This window comes from Rissa tridactyla, chromosome 5 (genome assembly GCF_028500815.1).
Source record: "Rissa tridactyla isolate bRisTri1 chromosome 5, bRisTri1.patW.cur.20221130, whole genome shotgun sequence".
NCBI classification, from domain to species: Eukaryota; Metazoa; Chordata; class Aves; order Charadriiformes; family Laridae; genus Rissa; species Rissa tridactyla.
The window spans coordinates 44,697,526-44,722,363 of NC_071470.1; the positions used below are offsets into that span (position 1 = coordinate 44,697,526).

Consider the following 24,838-nt stretch of genomic DNA (forward strand, 5'->3'; position numbering starts at 1 on the left):
TTTCCAGATGAAGGTCACCCATTTATTTCTGTATTCCTTCATTGCTCCTGTAACTGCAGCATGAGTAAAGCATGTCCTTCAAAAAAATTATTGAGTCTTCCAATACTTTCTACACCTTAATATTTCCAGATCATTTCCCTTGATTATTAACAGAGTTTATCATTTGGATACATCTGTCTTCTCCTTCCAATGACTGCATCCTGATATCTACTCCATCATTAGAGAGAATGTAATGAAAGTCTTTGGTTTGGTACAAGGAAATGTTTGCAAAACATTATTCATAGTTCATTATTAAAAACAAACCTGATTTTAGCTGTATCAGTCTAGGGCAGGGAAGAAAAATGGATGTCTTTTATATATATAAAAATTAAGGAACTATTATTAAAATACACTTATCAATTAGATTAGAACTTTGGATATTTACTGAATTGTTATTTCAGCTCTTTGCACACTTTTTTTTTTTTTTGTAAGCTTCTTGCTTCCAACATGAACTCCACGAGAAAATAACTAGAAGCTTTACAATACATTCCCTACTTCACAGTAGGGAGACTGTAACCAATTGTTGGTACATCTGTACTGTATATAGCTTCATGATTTATTTTGAATAGTTAGTTGAAATTCAACAACCAAATACTGAGCTAATCTTGAATTTTCTAAGATTCAACAGAAAAAAATCATCTTAATTTTACTTTCTAGTTTACTAAATGTCACACAGTGGATAATACGGTATAACCTTTCATCAAATTTCTGGCTAAAATGAATGTATACCTCAAATGTACAGTTGAACACTTTACAAAAGGGCAGGTGCAACTGATTAATATTCATATCATGAGTTTCTTTTTTCCTTTGCAACACTACCTTATCTGCCTTTGTAAGATGAAAGGCAGAAACAAAATATTATTCCTAGAAACTTATCAGCATATCGGTTTTAATCAATACTGGTAGATATACTACATTTTTACCCATATTTATGTCCTAGCACAGACTATATATTACTTGCATTGTAAGAAGGTAATTGATGTTGACACTCTCATGTCTATACTCTCTAATTGTCATTCTTCCTGCACATTTTCTTTTATCTAGACAAAAATTTGCAGAGAGGAAAGATAAGATCTGAATGAGCCTCAGAAAGGCTGAATAACAAAATGCAATGCACATTATGTGGTTTATAGAAAATTACACTTGAGAAAATTGCACTTAAAAACCATCTCTGAAATTTAAAAAAAAAAAAAAAAAAGAATAGGGGTTTTAGGCAAATTACTCCCATTAATGTCAGTGGGAATTGTGCAGCTAAGATCCATCTGTACTGGGGTTTTGGGGAAAAAAAATAACACTATTTTGTCAGGAAATATAATGCTTTTCAGTAATTCTGAGGTTACCTGGAGTTTTAGGAGCTCACATGAGGGGGAAGATAATAGAATACCCACTAAATACTGTCCCTTAGAATTTCCAGTGATAGAATCTTCATGGTTGGAAAGGACCTTTGAGATTGAGTCCAACCATACACACACACACAAAAAACCCCCCTACAATCTCTGTCACTAGAGCATGCCCTGAAGTGCCAAATCTAGATGTTTCTTAAATACCTCTAGGGATGGTGACTCAACCACCTCCCTGGGCAGGCTGTTCCAGTGCCTGACCACTCTTTCTGTGAAGTAATTCTTCCTAATACCTAACCTAAACCTCCCCTGCCGCAGCTTCAGACCATTTCCCCTGGTCCTGTCATTATAATTCAGTATGCTAAAATATTGCCTCTTGGAGATCTCTCTCTCCCTTATTTGTCTACTCAAATCTGGAGTGTCGTCAGATAATTTCAAAATAAATATATACAATGAGTATGGTTAGCTTATGACCTGTATGAGATAAGTAAATTCATTTACAGCACCTTATCAACTGTCCTGTGTTATCTCATTTCTTTCTTGGTAGGCTGGAATCATAGAATCGTTTAGGATGGAAAAGATCTGTAAGATCATCAAGTTCAACCATTAACCTAGCACTGCTAAGTCCACAACTAAATCATGTCCCTCAGCACCACATCTACGCATCTTTTAAATGCCTCCAGGGATGGTGCCTCAACCACTTCCCTGGGCAGCCTGTTCCAATGCTTGATAACCCTTTCAGTGAAGAAATTTTTCCTAATATCCAATCTAAACCTCCCCTGGCACAACTTGAGGCCATTGTTTCTTGTCCTATTGCTTGTTACTTGGGAGAGGATACAGACTGCCACCTCGCTACAACCTGCTTTCAAGTAGTTGTAGAGAACGCTAAGGTCTCCCCTCAGCCGCCTTTTCTCCAGGCTAAACAACCCCAGTTCCCTCAGCCCCTCCTCATCTGGCTTATGCTCGAGACCCTCCACCGTCTTCATTGCCCTTCTCTGGACTCACTCCAGAATCTCAGTGTCTGTCTTGTAGTGAGGGGTCCCAAACTGGACATGGTATTTGAGGCGTGGCCTCATCAGTGCCAAGTACAGGAGGACAATCACTTCCCTAGTCCTGCTGGCCACGCTATTTCTCAGACAAGCCAAGATGCTACTGGCTTTCTTGGCCAGCTGGGCACAGTCCTGGCTCATTTTCAGCTAGCTGTCGACCAACACCCCCAGGTCAACAGCTATAGTTATGTTGTATTTCTGTAAGAATGAGCTACCTAAGAAATTTACCCAGAGTAAGCTTCTATGCATGTTCCATTGATTATTTATTTTTTCCTATTTGGCTCAGAACTGTGGCCAGTTGTTTTAGGATAATTGTCCTAATGAAAGCAGTGTATATATAGAAGGGTAACAGCCGTAGAAGAATTGATCCTTAAAGTTAGCATGAAGATTTTCTCTGATTTTTCCATTTAAAGAAAGACAAAATTTGGAAAACAGGCCCTTCTCTGCCTCAGTAAGATGAAGGAAAGACTTTATTTGGCCTTTGCCTACTGTTTTATTGGGCCTCTAGAATCCTTAAGATTCCTCTTGGACAAGATCTTACATTGGAAATAAAAAGACAATAGAAAACTTTACAGTCCTACTTAAAAAGTAATGATTTGGTGAAATAAGAATCCTTGAATTTAAAGATAAGATAAAATCAAATCTAATTCTTAGCTTCTTTTCCACTGCGACAGTAATCAGGGCATATATGCGTAACTCCAGGGTGCTTATTTCCCTTGGGAGCTCTCTGCAGCCTTACACTAGGCAGCAGTTTTAGGAAACGTGAACACGTTAGTCATGAACTACCAGAAGAATTGTTGCTTTTAAAATGCATTAGTCTTTCTATCTCTGCCTGTTTTGGAAAAGAAGTATTATTTTGTAGAATGTAATACGCGGTTTATACAAGATTACTGTGACATTAGTATGAAGCTACTTCAATTCGGTTGGTACTGAAGAACATTGTGAGTCAGGCTGTAACTTTATCCCAGAACAATTGTTTCACCTTGAGGACGAAGGCTTTGTCTGCTCTGCTTTACATGGTCCGAGGCTGCCTTTAAGACTAGTATGGGCCCTACCAACACGTCTAGGTGATTTGCTTTAATGCACAGTCAGATGTGCCTTAATGGAAAAACTGTGGATTAGCCTTTGTGTAGAACTTTAACGGATGGAAAAGCAAACAGAAGGAAGTGCATGCTTTGTTGAAGCCTGGCCTAAAGATAGTTTTCTTTAAAAGTATAAAGGCATAGACAAGATGATGTGGAACTTTTGCATATCTTTATTTTTTCTTTGCTTCCCCTTTGCTTTGAAGGGTTGTAATTTGCTGCACGCGAAGAGGAACAACTGCTTCATGCCCCCCTTTCTGAGTCTGCCATGACTGTTGTACTCCTCAGGGATCTAAATCAGCAAACCAAGAACCAAATCATCAGATTTCACAGTTGCCCTCTACCCCCAACTCTATGGTTGGATTTTTTTCTTGTTATTTTGTTTTTAATGAAACAATATTTCACTCTTGTATCTAGGCTTCCCAAATGCTGTCAGGTCCCTTTCATAACGGCTCATGAATTCAAGGCTTCATCAAATCTTCTCCACAGGCCTGTAAGCCTTTTTCTAAGACTGTAATACCAAATCCTGGGAACGGTGTTAATTCTGAAAACTTCAACAGCTTTATATTTTTCCTTATTTCTGCCTAGCCACCTTGCTCCGCATCTTGTTTCCTTCACACAGTCTTGCATTCATGTAATGCATTAATTGATACAAGAACAGCCTGTGTCACGTTGTTTTCCCAGAATTTGCTGCCATAAACGGTGGCAATTGCTAACAAGACTGAGCTGTGTATGCAGGATACCAGTGCAAGAATCCTGGTGCAAACATTAAATTACAAAGCTCTCTGTAGTAAATAGTATTCTGACAAGAGCAACAGGAAAATGGATCACTTTTTGCTCATTCTTTCTTCCTTAGTATAATAACCAAGGCCTTGCTTACTGCTATTTAACAGAATAGCTTTACAAATGTAAATGTTGTTGCTTCTGCTTTGCATGCATTTGTAGTTTAAAATGCAATTGTACTGCAATTGCTGAGTCTGATAAGTCTGATTCTGTGAAACTTTTTTGAAACACAAACTTTCAGCATAATGTCATTGACCAAATTGGTTCTGAGAATAGTTTACCAAATTGTCTTGTGCTGTATGGGCACTTGCTATCTATAGCTGTTACCATGCTACTATTTCATCCATGAATAAAAATCTGTACGTGTATAATTCAGATTTCTTGTAATTAAAGCTGTTGTATTTTTTTATATATATATAAGATTATATATGTATTGTATATATAAACTAATATGTTGTTGTACAACTGCCATTGCTTGTGTGTGTTTTAACAACATGGTAGGAATAATTATCTTGGTACCTGTCTCAATGAAATAATATCTTTAATAACAATTATTCCTTTAATTACTTTTTTAAAGTAACTATATAGTAACAAAGTATTCGCACCGCAAAATGAATATTAAAGGTAATGAACACAAAACTAATTTTATGCATTTTAACTACATTTTATGATATGACTAATGATAAATTTTCATTATAAATTGTTAATCAAGCAAATAAGTTTGCACTCCCTCTTTCATCAGAGTTTCTGTAATTAGTGGTTTATGTTTATTAAATTATTTTAATTTTTGTCACATATCAAGGACAATCTACCATATGTTTTAGACTAATTAGCAATTTGTTTATTTTAAGAATTCCATTAATTCAGCAGCTACTTTTTAAATATGGCCAGCAGGGAAGAGGAGACTTTGCCTGAGTTTTGCAAGAAGGAAATATTCTTCTTTATCACTAGCCCACTCTGGCAGACATGTACCCAGATCCTCAACAGATGGTTCAGGCAGAGAGATGGGTGAGGTTCTCTGATGCAGTACAAGTATGTAGTTTGTCTTTCAAAAAAACCCAGAATTAAGTGGAAGTCAATATGCTTCTATGTCCAACATCCATGGTTTATAAATACTGGCTCTTCTTTCAAAAGAAAAAAAACCAAATGGAATGCACGTGATACGTATTTAAGCGGGCCTAAGAAACTAGCTTTGCTGTTTCTAAAATGGCTGGTGGATTTTGTTAGTCCTAAAATATTATCTACCTTTACAGATCAGTTCTTGTCTTTACTATAAATTGCTGTGTACCTTCTTTGGAATCACTGTACATTAAGAGTCCCTTTAACCATCCTGCTCTACTCCCTTATTGCTAATATGAAGCCCTTTCTAAATAAAATTTGATACTATGCCAACATTATGTACCAAACGTCATTTTTGAACAAGGATGATGTCAAAATGTTGGGACGTTTTAAGAGATATTGACACTATTTGTGTGTTAAGACAAAGAGAAAATAGCACTAGAAAAAGAGCTCTTATACCTTGCAAAAGCATTTCTGTGTATATTTAAATAAGTTTCTTTACAGACCCTAGTTTGATATATATTGCAAATAGCTTATAAGTTATGATTTGCCTGAATAGCAATTTGTGTGGTCTGCCATCCATGATCTTTTTTAGTTCACAAACACAGCAGAAAACTTGACATTTTCTCCACTTTCATCCACTGTGCTTTGAAAAGTTTACATTGAATTCACTCTGTTAGACACACAAGAAAGGTTTCTTTACAGTTCTAATATGTTCTGCATCGATACGTTTTATCAGGCTTATACAATATGATGCAGCACAAAACCATGCAAAGCCACGCAACTTGTCTGATTAATTTGGTTTGGAGACTGTTAAATTCAAAACCATTTTGCTATATTGAGGCAGATAAAAAATCCTGGGATGCAAGATGATTTGTTCTGCTTACAGGTGACTCGTAGCAATAGATAACAATATAATATTGTGGTTCATGTAATTATTCCAGTATTACTTAGACAGTAAATATATATAACTTATTCAGTTGAGAACAAGCGAGGTGAAAATATTTTGTTTATATATATAATAGTGCAATACAGGAGAAAAATAACAGAAATGTATGTAAAAGCAGGTCTATTGACTCCTCCACACCACAGTGTTTATACGGAATTGGTATATTTTACTTAATACAGTGATGTTTGCACATTTACATGCTTTCTAATAGCATATGGATAGAGATTTATTTTCAGGCCAACTAGCATCAAAACGCTAGCATGCTGCACAAATGCAAGTGGAAGTATCTGGCATGATGAACAATTGTTTGTTTACCTCTCTCATGTTCCAAGGCTCTTAGAGGTTTGTTTGTTTGTTTGTTTACCATCAAACAGGATGAGCAGTTCCTATTTCTCTGAGCATCCGAACTTAATTTTCCTAAGTTGTAGGTGCTTATAACATCTACTCACTAACATAAGTCGTTGCTTCTCAGTGGTTTTCTACATAAGTTAATTCACATACTTCATCTTTTAATAATAAGGAAGAATCTGTATTTAATGCACCTTCAATATAAATTTTTCTATATTTTTTAACTCTGTGTTTTCAGTTGAAAAGGCTAATATTAAATCAGCTTTCCCTAGGCAGAAGGTTAATTTCACAGTTCAGAGATGCTACATCCAGTCTAATCACTGGTTAATCTTGAAATAACTTGAGGCTTACAGACTTCTCTTTCTATCTGGATGCACTTAGCTGCTACCAAGCATCTTGCTGGCCCAACACATATCACACTGAGGCTGGTCTATGATCTGCTAGCAAAGTTTTTTCATGATAGATTGAATGGCATCTTGAAGTTAAAATTCAAGTCTTTTGAGGAAACTAAGCCATGAAAAGGTGATCAGAAGTCTTCATCTGAAATTAAAGAAACTAAAGATATTAGAAAAAAATAAGGTCTTTAAAGAAAATAAAAGATATGCTGCATCTAATGCCTTCTTTCCTTGAAATTTTTTTGTTTTTTTTTTAAGTCACTGAAATCTTAACATGTTCCATTTTTAAAAAAAATCCTTTTTAATTTTAATATTTCATCTGGGTAATTTTCTTTCGTCTCCTAACTTTGCTGAGATTGTACTCTGTTCTCCCTAAAAAGTCCTTCTCATCCTTTTAAGTGTTTCTCTTCTCTTTTGATACCAAGATTTGATTTTTAAGATTGCTCTCCTGCAAGGCTACTCTGATCTAGTCATCAATGCTTGGATTAAGTCTTCAGCCTCTAAATTGTGGTATCTGAACACTGACAAGACTTGGCTACGTATTGCCTCTAAATCCTTTTTTTTTTTTTTTTTTTTTTCAAGCACAGAATGCTTATCATTAATAAGATTCCACTGAGTTAACCTGCCTGTTAAAGTTTAAGTTTCACTCTCTGACCTATAAAGATATATAAAATGAAAACAAAACCAAATTCTCTTTTATGAAGACTAGAAGAAAGTGCTAGATAGATCTACATCAAATGCTGGCTGTAGTTTAAAAAGAAACGTCAAAGGAGTTAAGCAATACTGAAACTATTGCTTTAGTTGTAGTACAGCATGAAAATCAGAGATTTAGAGTTACTTGTAAGTTCAACCTGTCGCATCATATCCTGTATTTCAGGAAATACTATTCATTGCATTTTAGACACATTAAGAACATACGTGGAAATGCTTTACAATCTAGTACACCATATTTTATTGTTAATAGAAGGGGGTTTGTTTTGGTTTTGTTTTTTTTTTTTTGTGTGTGGTTTTTTTATATCTGACCAGTATTTCTAATGTATTAATGGAGGAATTTGAAAACATACTTTCCAGACAGGTACAGGTTTTGACACACTTCTTTATTTTGAAACAAGAAAAAAGTCATTAACTTAGATTTGTAAGATTGGGTTGCAGGCAACAACACAAATATAACATCACTACCCGTATTATTTTACAAAATGTGAAAAGTTGTAACCATATGTTTTAGTTGTTTGTAGATTACATGACCTCATTATTTAAGGTTATGGTAGCTAAACATTTCTATGTCCCTGTGAATTATTAACTACTCTTGTATTATTGATTATAGCTTTATTCTTCTCATTGGTAGAGTTTAAAAAGCTGTGTGAGTGCACAGAATTAGTTACAGGTGATATTTTTCTATATTGCTCAGACAGAGATATGTAATAAGTCTTATTCTGAAATTATTTGCATGGTAACTGGGAAAAATGTTATCAAAAGGTATACTATTAGAAGACCTATATATTGGTGTAGACGTTAACTTTATTCCATAGATTTATATGTACAATCTGGACATACTTAAGACTAAATGAACCTGATACGAGCACCATAATAACAAACATTCGTTGCATATAGATGGAACAAAATGTTGCAACTAGTACTGAAGTGTAATTGGTGCACTCTTTATTATCAATAGGTTATAGAATGTTAAAAATACCTCATAAATTGCAACAAAAGCAAAAAAAAAAGTTATCTGATTTCTTCTTTTTGTTCAAATTTAAAAATCCTGTTATAGAAAAGGAACATTGCAAGTGTTTTGCATTTGGCCTATTCCCAATGCCATTTTTACTGGCATAAACTTATAAAGCAGCAAATATTTGAAGAATTGCAGTACATAAAACAAGGAGCATCTCTTTGAGCAACTTTTGTGTAAAATCAGAGTTTGAAATTTTGGGGACAGATTACTGCCTTGAGTAAATTCTCAGGTTTTTCTTATGGCATTGAAGACAACTAGATCAGTATATACTTAACAGTGAACATCAGGTTATAAAGCAAATTGTTTATTGTGTTCATTCTCATGTAGGTGATCTGGTGTTTAGTGAATATATGCAATTACGTACAAGTGTGCTACTGAAGAAAACTTCTTGAGTTACGTACTTTAAAACTTTCATATTACATTGACTTCAGCATTTCTGAAGAAACAACTTGTCAGTCAGAAAATAAAATAAACCTAAAACTTCAATTAGGCGAACGTGCTATGGTAGCAGTTATTACTTGAGTGGAAAATAATTGTTCAGTGTTTGCCAAGCAAACAACAGGATGTGTGTCAGACAGTGAAATCAAAATGAATAAAGAGAAGAGCTGTCAACTTTAGTTGTAGTTTCAGAGTATTCAGTGATCCCTTTGGGAAATGAACTTAATGAACTTGATGCTTTTTTTTTTTTTTTTAATTTCAGCGTGTATTTTACTTGTTTCTTTTTTATGAATGAGTTTTTACTACTAGTGCTCAACAGGGAAATCTGGCTCTTTAGTAAGACATTGTCATAATGTTTTACATGTAGAAAGTAGAGCATTTAAGAAATATGCTGCTTAATAAGTTACTGTGTAAATATACCATTAATTTCCAAATGGATTTTCATTCAATATTTTAGCTTGTGAAACAAGTAATATAACTAGAAAATATGGCTTAATAAATAATTGCTCAAATAAAACAAGAAATAACTTCATCAGCACTTAGACTTCATTACTTAGAAACTGTTGTAAAAGAATGGTTGTGCAAGTAAAATTACAAAAGGTAAAAAGTTTTCTGAACAATTATCAGGCTATATTTATAGGAAACTTGAGGCTGGAAATGGTTGTGTGTTTTCAATAAAGTATTGCATTGACTTAATTTTTAGTTCAAAACAGTAAAATGATAAATTTCAGCCATTTCAAACTTTTGACTTGATAACTCTGAAACATTTTCATAAGTAATTTTTGATGCAGTGCTGCTTTGTTAGCTTGATGGCAGTAAGTCAACACATTTAACATGATTAAAGTACCTTTTTCACAATTTCTGATTACCGCCTTTGTTCTATAAATATTTACAAAATTTGAGTCTAACACACTGATAGCATAGTATATCATAGAATCATAGAATGTGTTGGATTGGAAGGGACCTTTAAAGGTCATCGAGTCCAACCCCTCTGCAGTAAGCAGGGACATCTTCAACTAGATCAGGTTGCTCAGAGCCTCCTCAAGCCTGGCCTTGAATGTGGCTGATGGAAAAAGTATTTTCTTAGACTCTTATGGAAGGGATTCAGGATTTTGTAGGAGAAGAAAGCAGAGCTAGAATTAAACATAGGTAAGCCCAATACTCTGATCTGAACTAGAAATAAGTGGGTCAGCCTAAGAGGTTGTGCTGGTGGCTTTAAGATAAAACAGCATCCTCTAGATAGATGTAAAATTTGTCCCAGTTCCTGGTAACAACCAGTTAACTTGTCCTGTATTAAATGTGATACTTCTCTCGGGAACTAATTGATTCAGAGTTTTAGCCTGGCCATTCTGCCTGTGGTTTTCGAGCCCTACTGCTGTCCTATAGTTAGCACTGTATCAGGTTGCTCTGTTTGGCCACCTTATAGTCAGCTTGTAATGGAGTTATCATGTGCCATCCAAAGGCCTCAAGTATCATTGTGCTTGTTACAGGCACTTTTACTGTGCCTATTCTCCTTTTTTTCTGCCACTTACTTACATTTGGTGGATTCCTAATCATCAGCCTTGCAAGCATTTGCCTATTACTTCATAAACTGTCAAATTTCTACTTAAGCTAGCTGTGACCCATTTCATATATGCAGTATGTTCACACATACCCACTGGTTGACATAATTTCAGTTCTTGGTATTAGTGTTGAGAATTAATACTATATTAATATGTATAAGGTTTATACAACAGTTATTGTTTTAATGGGAATATGAAAGAAATATCCACCGCTGTGAGGTTTTGAATTGCCTATGAGTTGTTTCATATCATGTGCACATGGTGTGATACTGGTCAGTCATAGGATCATAGTATGGTTTGCGTTGCAAGGTACCCCTGGGCTAATTCTTCTCTTAATTTTCTCTCCTGCTCTCTGCCCTCCATTCATAGAATCATAGAATCATTTAGGTTGGAAAAGACCCTTGGGATCATCAAGTCCAACCATCAACCCCACTCTTTCCTGTTCCTCTGTCATTAGAAATAATAACTAAGGGACTTACATAACCAGTGTGTCTCATGCAGACTTTCTAACAAATAATAGAAATACAAATTTAGTCTTCAAGATGTGAAAGATAGGTGTTTTTGCATAACAGGAAATATAAAATCTCTTACTCCATCAACAACTTGGTCAGGTTTCATCTTCTGGATCTAGGTGTGGGAATAACTTGTTCTGATGGTTCAAAAAAGAGATTCAGAAGCTTTATCAGCTGATTCTTTTCTAAACATGGAATTTTACATCCATTTTTGTGTGGTGTTGCCTCAGTAGAAGGAATCTTTTCCTCTTATCTCCTAACATATTTTTACGTTATTTTTAAACACATTTTTACAGAAAAATAGTACAGTGGTATTTAAAAGAAAATCCAAAACGAGAAATAACTAGGTAACAGTGTTATGGGAAAAGATTCATGGGTGAGAGGGAAGAACTAAGGGGATCGTAGTGAAAAACTTGTTGACTGTGAATCAGCTGTGTCATATTGGTTTTTTGGAAGGTAAATGTTATTTTGAAAAATGTCAATATATGTTATGTGTTGCTGATGCGGTTATAGAGCCTGATGTATTTTAAAAAATCCTTAGTTCTAAACAATTCTGAATTGGAATATTGGAATACTTTAGGCAACACATATTAAAAAAAAAACCCCTAAAAATAGAAAGAGAAGACTGGAAGATAACTGAAGCAAGGGAAGATGTCTTTGTTTTGCTTTAAAGACAAAATGTTTTCTATGTTCACTGTGATGCAAGCAAGTCAGGAAAAATAAGAAAAAACCCAAACCTATTTGTAGTTGAGGGGAATTTGGCAAAGTTTCCTTCAGGATGAAACTGAGGACAGTTAAGCACTGCTTCAGGGCTTACAAGGTTCTGGAACACCCTCTTCATATCACAGAATAATTTAGGCTGGCAGTGGCCTCTACAGCTACATAGTTCAATCAGTTGCTTAAAGCAGATCTGCCTTCAAAATTACATCAGATTCTACAGGGTCTTGCTCAGTTGAATTATGAGCAACTCCCAAGATATAGGTAAAGTGACAGAGACTGCAGGGACTCTTTGGACAATGTGTTGCAGCATTTACTCACCGTCATTGTGAAAAAAACGTGAAAAATACTAGTTTGAAAACAGGTTATGTCGGAATATTTCTGCAGCAGGAAAAGCATAGCTGATTTTACCTTGGTGCAGGAAGGAGGATGAACTAGATTGTCTCTTTTGGATCTGTATGTCTATGATTTTTGTGGTAAATAATTCCATAAATAACATATTTTTCTCTTTTCATTGCAGCAGCAAAAGAATCAGGAAAGCTCAAGAAATAAAGGTAAGTGCTAATTATTTTCAGAATGTAGAGATTCTTGTAATTATCACAAATCTAACATCTATTGTTGGTAAAAAATTATCCAGACAAATTGTTTGCTGAGTGTTTTGGTATTTGAAATGACAAAAAGATATCTGGGAAAGGAGGATGCAACGTAGAAAGTAAATGCGTAAGCTACTATATTTGGAACTATGCTTGAGGTGAACAAGGCTGACTGCTCTACTCTGGACGGGATGGGCTGCACAGCTTCTCACTAAATTTGCATCCTCAACTGTGTATGCTTATTATACTTCAATGAAACACCAGTAGTGTCACTTTAGCTTCTCCATTTCCATTCAGCAAATCTGTAATTGGATGTGATTCCAATTTATGCAGAAACTAATCAAGTCCTTAGTGGGCTGCCTTGCAAAACTATTGTCATCTGTAGTTTTTGCATACAATTTTTTTTTTTATACTTCCACTGCACCTTCCTCTGTGCCAGTGGCTAGGTACTACATGAAATAGAATATCCAAGTTAAAGAAACAGCCTTGTATCAAGAACATTAAAGAGTTCAGAAACCCAAATTGTGGATTTCATGCTTCTTTCTAATACAAATTCCGATAAGAGACAGAACACCCGTATCTCTTGGTTAAAAATCTGCTAAGCAAGTAATGAAAGGCAAAATTGCCAATAGAGGCAAAGATTGTTCTCTTCATATTTTAGTTGCTTATAAAGGAAGGCTACGAGGTGCTTTAAAAGGGAAAACAAAAGGAAAGTAGAAGAAGAAAGAACACCAGTTAAAGGTTATAACGAGAGGAGGGAATTAAGTGACAAACTAACCTGTATCTTTTTATTGCCTGAGGAAGCAATGCTTAATCACATCACCTGAGTTATCTGTTCTTAATTCAGTTATTTATGTATCACACTACTCATTAATCTCAATTTCCTTGCTTTCCCTCACACTAAGGCTATACACAGGCATCTAAAGACAAACCAAATCTAATGGTTGTTTGGAGTTGTGGCAGGACAATTACATCATGATGATATGATTAACATCATCTGAAAGACCTATGGTCCTTCGTTTGAAGCATTTGCATGGTAAAATAAATAAAAAAAAAAGTCAGTTTCACCAGTTTGTAATTTATAATTTTATTTTCTGAGGTAGTACAATATAAAGTTGAATCATCTGTCGATGTAGTTAGTGAGTGTATCTGTGATATATTGTTCAAAGACCTTTCCTGTCTTATGACTTAATACAAGTATTCCTTGTATTCACAAGGCTATTCCTTGTGAATTTTTATGATTTATTTCAGTTATATTTGGCTGTTTGACACTCCCCCTCCCACCTCCTACCCCACCCTGTTGCAATGTGTGTGGTTGCTACGCTATGCATGTGAGGAATGAGTGAAAGTAGGAACAAAATAATGAGCTAGTTGGGAGTGCCCATCATATTCATTAGCTGTTAGTTTAGTTAATCAACCACAGAAACAATTTTCCAAGGCTTGTAAAATATTGTCCACAACTACAGCCGAAGGAAAGCATTAAACCCTACTTGAAGTGAGATATCCATTACCTCCAAACAGGCAGTGAAATTGGTGCTCAGCTGCACAAAATTTGTTGTGATTATATCTGTAACATCTCTTGAGGAAACTTTTAATCTACTAAACTTCCTGCATGCTGTGCTTGTCTCTGCCTAAACTGACAATTCAACTTGGAGGGTTTCAGTGGTCTGAAAGACTACTCATGCACAGAGTAGGTTTCGGAATATATATATGCACACACACACATATACAGATACGCTTACCTGCTTAATGCTTTTTTGTGGTTTGTTTTGGGGTCGGGGTTTTTTTTGGCCTTCTCTTTTCATATTTTTTAAATTTCTTATTTGTTTTCGTGTGCTCTTTTTCCATGTTATTGCAAAGTTTCAGAAAGATATTTTTATTTCACTTGTAATTTATAAGATATATATAAGATGTTAAAAGTGTTTCTGCGTAAAGTAGTGGTTGGTTTGGATGAAACAAATCTAAATTAATGTTTTGGCATAAATGTTCCTGCATTGTCAATGAGCAACTACATGCAGCATCCAAGTGTACTGGGCTCTGTGCGTGTTCTTTTGAGATAGGTAAATTAACCCCGGGTTCTCAGGACAGGGTTCTAACAGCATTCCTTACACTTTCGCATATGACAGCTACTGTATACGGTAAAAGAATAAAAACATTTTCTGTGGTTTCTTAAATGTTCTGAAACTTTCAGAACCAATGTTGTCTTCCAAATCCAGAGGACAATTACAGCTTACATTAAACATCCCTACTAAATGAAACTCTGGAATCTCTGGTGTGCCTCATAATTTCCATTGATATCAGTATTTTGGTATCTAATTTTTATTACGAATTTCTTTAAGATTTTATTTTTATAAGAGGAAGAGATTGCAGCAGAATTAAAGTCAAATGCCCTTTGACTTCAGCAGGATCAAGACAGTTACAAGCACCATTCTGTATCTTTTATTATATTATAAATGCCTAGTAATTTTTCATTTTAATTCATTTTTGCTTTAAAATAAATCTGATTCCTATTAATATTTTATTAATGATGTTGTTATTGTTTTGTAGTGTTTGTTTTTTCTCCTGACATTTTTCTGACCCACTTGTCCTTCCCATCTGTTACTTCTACTGTCAGCCGCTAAGTCAATCACACCAAAATAGAAGCCAATACTCAAACATGCCCTGTTCTGACACTAATCCCATCTCTCTTTGATCTGTGATATTCTTTTTCTTGCTTCATTTAATGGATAAGAGCTCTTTGTGTACACTGTTTGAGAATAAAGCAACATTGCTTTTATGTAAAATACTACGTTAACATTTCACAATTTTAGCGTACGCTGGCAAACTTCCTTACAATTCTGAGAATTTTTTGTGCATGAAAATGATTATCACCACTGCAGAATACAAATAAAATTAGTTTCATAACACATCTTTAATATGAAAGAAATAATAAGGCAAACAATCACCAATTAAAACCTTGCTAAATTTTACTTTCTGGTTTGGAGTCACAATTTGACCTTCCTTACCTCTTTTTCATTGTTAACTCCTTCAGACAAATGCACATTTTATTCCAAACCTATGGTGGATGATAAAATAGGTATTTTTGCAATGAATTGGAAATACATTTGCCAATATCAGAAATGGTGTTGTATTTTAGCAATGTGCAGAATTTTCTTGCCAGTTTATGCTAATTTTGGAGACTTTCAGGTGCTTTATTAAAGTACGTTATAAACTTTAAAGTGGAATTGTTTCTGACAACATTATTCTGGAAGACTTTTATTTCTGAAGAACCATAAGGTTGACTAGTGACATGTATCAACCTTTTGCCAAACTTCAAAGTCATCTCAATTACTTTGCTCAGACAAAGCATGGGCACCCTGGAAATAAGGAGTCACAAAATATTTCAGTTAACTGGTAATATTTCAGAGATCAATTCCTAAACTCAGTCGAAGATATTTTGATTTATGGTACAATAATTCTCTTTTTTTAAGAGTGAAAAATTAATTTCAATATAGAAAAGAGGTATTTAATATGTTTCTAAAAAAGAAACAACCGCAAAACCAGAGAAAATCAACCAGAAGTAAAAAGCTAAAAAACAGTTTTGAAGTTAGGCTGAGAGTAAGGTGGTCGTTTTGCTGACATTGAGAAATGAGATGATATTGTACAAAACTTGTGTAACTTTGGCTATTTCTTTTAGCAACTTAAAGAACAGTTAATGAAAGATAAAAATTCCTCCAGCTAAGATTTGGAAAACATACTTTTCATAGCATTTGCTAGCTACTATTGATCTAAGGTTTGAACAACATTAACACCCAAAACTAAACAGGATAATATTGACAGACGGTATTTTAATTACAACCTGAGTTTCTAATTGTATTCAACCCTTCTCATTTTATGCTTACCTTAATAATCTGAATGTCAAATCATTGTTGACTCACAGATCAGTTTCAAAAATACAATTCCGTATTATTATGAACATATTGCCGGACTCTTCTGATACCATTAACAAACATCTGTTCCTTTTATGATCTTTAGCTACCAAACATAAAGCCATATGGGCAACACTTGCATATCCTACTTGTTTTTCACTCCTTAAGCAGTTAGCATACCTCCACAACAGTTGTGGCATTGTCTGGAATTTCAGACTGGAGTTGTAGTCGTCTTCCGTACAATGATGAATGTAATGCAAGAAGGGGTGAGAAAAGATTAAGATTGTTCAAATTGAAAGTACTTAAAGGACAAAAACAGTAAGGCCTTAACTAAAGCAATAACTTTTAAAAGTGACAACTTAGCTTGAGATACTCTCAAATGCCAGCGGGTGAGCAAACTGTTATGCCTATCCTGCCATATGGCTGGCTGGTTGGAAGGGACCTTTAAAGGTCATCGAGTCCAACCCCTCTGCAGTAAGCAGGGACATCTTCAACTAGATCAGGTTGCTCAGAGCCTCCTCAAGCCTGGCCTTGAATGTGGCTGATGGAAAAAGTATTTTCTTAGACCCTTATGGAAGGGATTCAGGATTATTATTATTATTTTTGATAATGACCAAAGCTGTGCATGTTCTGACGCAGAATACATGGCATCATTTTCTTATGTCATGTTAAACCAGTTAACTATAGCAAAAAAATGCACTTCATTACTTTCTGTAACATATCCAGTCACTCATTATGTCTCGTCGATCAAATTATTCTAAATTCATATTTCAACAGAGTTGTATTATATGAGTATGGTTAGAATCTGAACTGCAATCCTCCTGGACTGAATTGAATAATATTTTAGTTTGTTACACTATAGTAATCCTTCTCTGGTAGAGCAGTGAATATCATAAAAAATGTAGTATTTTAGAGAATATATGTAACAGCAGGCAGGTTAGTAAATGTTTGTCTGAGAGTGTTGTTTTTATTGGAATGCAAGTGCTAAATAATCTGACCTACAGTGTTATTTCTTCTTAAGTTTTTTTCTTTATCATTATGATGCAACTTACCTGAATGAATAAACTTTTAAGAGGTAGTATGAGAATTATTTGAATTGTGTGCCAAATACTGTCCTCTTTACCCCATCCCATTCTCCTCCAAGCCTAGTCAACTGAAACTCAAATCTGTCACTTAAGAATCGCCATAAGAAATGCAGCTCTGTCTTCCATCCAAACAATTCTCCATTCCTTTTAATTTCCATGCTCTTACAAGACACCCGCAGACACAGTGTTACTAACTGAATGTTGTAGGGTTTTATTTATTTACTATTATCTTGGAATGGCTTTAGTGTGATTAACATTTGTAAAAATGCCAATTTTTTTCCTAGATGCTGAGTAAATTCAAAGTCAGATTATGAAACGCATTGAAAAGAAACAAAATTCTTTATCTGTGAAAATAGTTTTAATATAATAGTTATTCTTACAATCTTTTTGAATAGACCCAAAGCTTACTGTGAGAAACTGAAGTGTGTGGGTCAGAGGGTGAGATATCAGTTCTAGGTAATATCTTTGATAACAGTGCAATTACCCAGGCTTTGAAAGTATACGTTAAAGAGAAAGGTCTGTGCTGTACTATACAGCTTCGTGAAAAGGTTTTCTTATTTATTTTAAAGAAAGCATTAATTGATGAAGCTGAATTCCAGTTTCTGTCCGTCGACACAGCACAGTATTTTTACAGTAACCCAGTCAGCCCTGCTACCATTGTAATGCCGTGGAGATAAACAGAGCAAACTGCAAGAACATGTTTGACTCGCCAGTTGTTGTCTTGAGGTAAATGTTCTTTATGCTAGTCAAGAAAGTAAGTAAAAGTACTCAAGTAACAACAAGTGGATACAGCACGGTTCAAATATAACAGAATTGCAGCACTTACCATGTTTTAAAACAGAGACACACATTCCATACCAGTGAAAAATCGTCAGCAGTTTTAGTATGGTGGTGTCAGGGGATGAACAGCATCACGTAGAATTTCTTGAGTGTCATGTTACAAATGATGTCCGTATCTCAGCGTAGGAGTTATGTGAGGGGGTCACCCATACCTTGATGACCACTACAGAGATACCAACTGATATATATTACGTATATATTACCATATACATATGTATTATATTTTTAGTGATAATGGAGAAGTGAAGACAAAAATGTTCTCCAACTGTGTTTTATTGCATTCATAATAGAATGAAATTCATGTGAGATGTATCTGAACTTGTTAGCAGCTTTAGGAATTATACGCACAAAGAATTTCTTTCTTCTTTTGGTTTTCTTTATGGCAGAGAAAGGGACATCTGACTTCATTATTATTCTCATATGTAACATTCTTGCCATTCAGAAACTTGGAGGGGGAAAAAAATGCCTTCTGTCATAATTCCATCCAAGAACTCTTCTTCTGCAAAATAATGTATCTACGCTAACAAGCGATAGAATGGTTATTTCTGTATGTAGTAGCATTGTAGAGCTAACGCAAGAGATTGGTATCCCTACCTAGGTTTTTTTTTTTTTTTTTAAATTAATCCACATCCTTCTAAAATTTAGGTTACATTCTGTTAAGTTGTGAAATCTGTTTCAAAGTAGACGTTTTGAACTTGACTAAAGAGAATATGTTCAGTGGTATTCAAGAAGTTTCTCTCTTTAGTGCACAAACATTTCATTTGAACAGATACAGCAGAGAAGAGATTCAACACTGGCGTGGGAGGGAAGTCCTGAATACTTACTGGAATACATATTCATTCCTGTTCAGACTCTGCTAGCTTTAAAGAAGTCGCTCAAAGGATGAATGTAGCAGTTTTGCTTATTTGAATTTAAACGTATTAGTAGTCTGAATTTTAATGATGTGTGACCCACAAATGATTTTGAATAGTAGTGCAGTTTGACTAGCACTCTGATTTTTTTTTTTTTCACATAAATTATGTTTAAAAGCTTCCATGTAAAAGTAGCTACTGTTTAACACTATTGAAAATGTTTTGGAGAGTTTCTTGCATTGTTTCTGGTGTAGGCTGAGAAGAGTTAATGAACCTGACTTACTTTAAGTTAGTCTATTCTTTTATTATTAATAATATAGAATTTTATAAGTTAAAAATTCATGTTAAAAGCTTTGTAATTTCATATATTAAGTTTCCCCTCTGTGCTTAAGACAAGAAATATGTGTATTTTCAATAATATTAAGCTTTGGTTTACTTCTTTCTTTCCTCTTAAAAGAGGTATGCAAACCACAGATGGCTTTATGAAGTAATGTGAATTAGCTCTTGAGCACTGAAGACTTGCACTAAATTCATACAGAGAATGCAATGCAGTGAGAAAGTATACTTGGATCCTTTAATATACATAATATAAACATTACTGCAGTGTCTCTAGGCTATGCGTGTCATGTTTCTCACTTGTAGTGAATATTCATTTGATTACGCTAGCAATAGAAATCTAAGAATGTGAATGTAAAATCACATTCCCTGTGAAACTTAGAGCTCTCATGGCTTTGGTGCATTTAGGTACACTGGTTTAAAATGTTCCCCAGCTCTTCTGCATACCCTGCCCCTTTTCAGAACCTTACCATTCCCGTAATGGGGAGCAAAATATGATTTGTATCTGTACTATAGTTGTCTTAGATAAGTTTGGTGTACAATAGCCATTGGGAGCAGGTTATTTCACAGTACTTGTGATGTAGAAGGCAATTGTTATGATTAAAAATAATCAAATCAGAATAATAGAAACAGCAGCTTGTGTTTTATGTTGCAGACTGTTGAAGCCAGAGAGTCTTTATATCTTAACACCTTGAAGTTTTCCTTTTAGAACAGATTTTAAAAAAGAATAGTGTATGTTAGAAACTATTATAATGCTGTTACACTAGAAACTTACATTTTATTTGTAAATAAGTACACAATGTAATAGCTAAAGAATCAATGTAGAATTTTGGAGAAAGCAACTTTACAAGACAGACATGGGCCTGTTGGATCACAAAAATGATCAGAGGGCTGGAGCACCTCTCCTATGAGAACAGGCTGAGAGAACTGGGGTTGTTCAGCCTGGAGAAGAGAAAGTTCTGGGGAGACCTTATTGTGTCCTTTCAGCGTTTAAAGGAGTCTTATAAGAAAGATGGGGGGAAACTTTTTAGTAGGGCCTGTTGTGATAGGACAAGGTGTAATGGTTTTAAACTAAAAGGGGGTAGATTTAGACAAGGTATAAGGAAGAAATCTTTTACAACGAGGGTGGTGAAACACTGGAACAGGTTGCCTAGTTGCCCCATCCCTAGAAACATTCAAGGTCAGGTTAGATGGGGCTTTGAGAAACCCAATCTAGTTGAAGATGTCCCTGATCCTTGCAGGGGGGTTGGACTAGATCACCTTTAAAGCTCCCTTCCAACCTAAACTATTCTACGATTCTGTGAACTTTCCTTATTTGTTTTTATTCTTCTATAGCATAACCCTTCCTTTATCAGTAGATCTCAGTATAATCTCAAAGTAAGCTTCTAAAACAGCCTGCTGCGATACCTTGTTACTGAACAAAAAGGAGGCTGTGATATTATATCACTGAAAAAGGTATATAGACTGATCTTTTTAAAAATCCACAGGGATCTTTACAGGCTCTACAAGCATTTTTTTTTTTAGATATGAACTTAAAAAAACAATACAGACAATAGTTCAACTAGCCTGTTCATAAAGGAGTATTGAAAGGAGATGAGTGTTGTCTAGAAAGAAAAAGTGAAGACCAGGAGGAGAACATAACATTCAGAAGCAACAGATCACAGGTACTGGTAGTTCATAAATAAATTCTATTTAACTTATATTGTTTTAAAATAAATACCTGGAAATAGATGTCTTTTTAATCATGTACCGTGTTTTTTATTGTGCATTTATAACATTAAAGTTTAATAGCTATCAACATAACTTGCAGATAGGTTTTCTGTGCTGTTTATAGGCTATCAAACATTTCTTCTAAGAACAAACCGGCGGGGGAGACACATTTGTATTACATGGGACAAATTTCCTTACTCATGCCATCTAAAAGAGAATTATTTTTTGCGCTTATTGTGAATTATTTAGAATGCTATTGATTATATATTGGGAACATATTTTCTCATATCAGCTATCTCTTGCAAGCAATTTAAAGGACAATCAGAACTTATATAACCTTGAAAGACGAGTCTGGTGAACATGATTTCCACCCCCACCCTCACGCCCAATTATTGCAGCAGTGTATATCACCCAGATGGCAGTTGAAACAATTACAGTATTCATTTTTTGCCTTACTCCTTGCATAGCAAGGGTTGTTGCATTTCATTATCCATTAAGGTCATGTTCTAGTTTACTCCAAGCACACTCTTTTGCCACTGCTTCAGGCACTAGAACACGATTAACAGTGTCAGATCCTGTTAACGTTTACATCATAACTGGAAGCAGATATTGAAGTGAAGCGCAAATTAAAGACTGCTAAAATGCCTGCCACTAACAATTATGGTGGGGCAGTACTAAATTTCTCATTTGTTTCCAAAGGTCAGATTAATAAAGCTGCACGGCACATTATCATAAAGGGTGGACCCAGCTGTCTGTTTTGATTATGCTTAAAAGTCTGGTGTTTCTAAGGAGACTTTGCAAGGAATGAATGCATCCATTTTAACTAGCAGTTTAAATATGGGTAATTATCAGACCCTTTTCTGAAAAGATACAAACCAGAGGTTGCTGTCGATCAAATGTCTGCTTTACAATTTACAAATATAAAAAGTAGGTTTCTTTTATAAATTCCTTTCAGTTTTAAATCCTTAAATTTTAAATAGCTCCCCAAATACCTGAAAAGCTATTTCCTTAGACAAACCCGCTGTAAAGTAAACTGCATCAAATATTAAAAACAGACCTATCCGTATGTATTCCAACACGACTGTGGAGTGGATAGGTAGTTTATAGCTTAAACTTTAATCGTCTAAAGTAAAATCAAAAACTATATTTACATTGGGGCTATTCAAGTTATTAGTATAAAAAGATATAACACTTCTTTGATTATGCAGTTGCATACATCTTTAGTAAATGAATGCAACTTTCTACCCTTTCTTCCTAATAATAAAAGTTCTGGGCATTTTTGAAAATAGCTTTTTAAAGTTTTGTTAAAATGTAAAAATGAATTAGATGCTGTAAAAAAAAAAAATAAGAAAAGAAAAAAGTTGTGTGGTTTATTTGTTTCTTTAAATCCGCATAAATTAACAAAAATCACAGCATCCTGTGACGAAAAAGGAAACTACTGAATTGGCAAGAAGTTGTCGGTAGAGTTACTAAGATCTGCATATATTGCTGAAGGAATTGAATGATTTTCAGGTTTATATTGAAAACGAGCTTAAATACGATGGTACGAATTTCAAGGAACTGGAATAACCTTTTTGCTAAAATCAAGGTTATAATTTTGAAACAACAAAGGAAAAAGGAAAAAAAAACCAAACACCCAAGACTTAATCAACTGTATGATGACTTGAGTAACCAACATGTCATAAGGAAACATATGTCTTCATAACACATAAAGGAAGGGTTTCCTAGCAGAGATAGAGAAATAATAAAAAGTGTTATATATGATGCAACGTAAACCTCATCTGACATACTCTGTCTGTCTGAATGTTCATGTTTTAGATTGAATTGAATTTAATCTTGAACAGGTACAGAGAAGGGCTACTGCAGTGATCAGACTGTATTTTATAAGTGAAAACTGAAGAACTCAATTTCTTTTGCCTAGCAGAATGGAAGACTATAAAGCATTTTGGTTAAAATACTTGAAAAGAGTATGGAACTCCTGAGATTAAATATTAGCTATATTATCATTATTTTAGACAAGAGGCAGTTCTCCTTGCATGCAGCAAGACAGACTGCAGATTATTCCTCTTTGCATGAATTAGTATGATAGCACCAGATTTAAAACTACCATGTGTGATTGTGTGCAAATGATAAAGTAAAAGTGGAATGAAACCTGTTTCAGGAGGAATTTTTGGAACTTAGGAGGAAATTTGGTCCTTTATATGAACTCAAACAAATTTTTCTACTGGCAAAGTGATTCATTAATGGAAAAAAAACCCTCAGGAAATTCCCCAAAGGAGATGGTAGAAAGACCCACAGCCTCTCCTTTAAATTGAAGCAAGACTGGAGGACTAACCTAAGGTAATATATTTACAGGTGAGGTAATATGCTTCATTTGGGATATGATAAAACCTCTGTTTTGTGTCCTTCTGTTTCCTATATAAAGATAACTATTTGTGCAGCCATGGCCTGGATCATTTTCTCTAAAGCCTTCTTTTTCAGTGTTCTTTCCCAGCTGTGCCCCATTCTGTGTAAGCTAAGTCTCCATTTTTCATACCAGCCATTCATATCTTTGATGATTTGAGATGGCAGAAAGTAATCCATGTTGCTGGGAGACAACGTGCAAGGCTTTAGAACGCAGCCTCCCTTGAATAACCAAGAAGTGTAGGATATGCCTTTGAACTTTCAAAGCTTTTTGGAGAGAGATCACGTATTTGAAGTCACTTCTAGCCTTTTTCGCAATCATGGGACACATAACTTTCCGGTTCAGAGTCCAAAGAGGAGTGGACTTTATGGGATAGTCTGAGTGAAAATAGTTCAAGTGAACACTCAATATGGATCATGTCTTTACCTGCATATTGTTTGTCATTTGACCTAATGCGTCCATTACCTTGGAGGGTCTGATGAATCTTCAAGAAAGAATTGTATTTTATTAATTAATGTTCATTCAACTATTTTCTGGTCTTTAAGATGTTATCTGAAATCCTAATAGGATAAGTTCCTAATGATTCTTGAAGATTTTTTTGATGTACGTGATGTATGGATAATTGTCAGAAAAAGTTTGTCTTACAAAATTGTAACTGTTGACACTAAGGTTTGCCAAATTTTGTTTTGCTCAGATACTGAAAGGATACCCATATGGTATCATGGCTATGGTAGTAATGCACTGTCATTCTGTGTGGCCCTGCATAACTACAAGTGGAGGCATTTGGCTGTTTAGGCAACAGTTACTGATCAAAAAGCTGCTTATCAGTGTTACCAGCCTGGGAAAGAAATACAGTAGGACAGAGTTTTGTCCATTCATCTATCAGAATTTTCTTGCACAGGTATTGGTTCAAAGGTAAATCCATGGTTGATAAAGTCCTGGGTGATCCTTGGTTAAACAATCTAAGAGAGCTGATGCAAATGATTACACGTCTAAATACCATGCTACAAGCAAGTGTCTTTGCATCTAAAAGCAAAGTGATATAGTAGGATGCTTTCTTTTCTTCATGCTTGCTGGACTTTGTAGCATGTAGAATCTATTTGCAC

The 24,838-nt window shown here is 34.9% G+C and overlaps 1 protein-coding gene across 3 annotated transcripts in view; it reads left to right on the forward strand.

Moving 5' to 3' along the window:
- FSTL5 (follistatin like 5) overlaps nucleotides 1-24,838 on the forward strand; it is a 290,553-nt gene that overhangs the window by 11,461 nt on the left and 254,254 nt on the right. For 2 of the 3 annotated variants that reach the window (XM_054202953.1, XM_054202952.1), the window contains exon 2: nucleotides 12,529-12,559. In XM_054202953.1, coding sequence (XP_054058928.1) covers nucleotides 12,529-12,559 — 31 coding nt within the window. Of the gene's footprint in view, nucleotides 1-12,525; nucleotides 12,560-24,838 lie in introns of all 3 variants that reach the window. The other variant, XM_054202954.1, reaches the window with a different exon arrangement.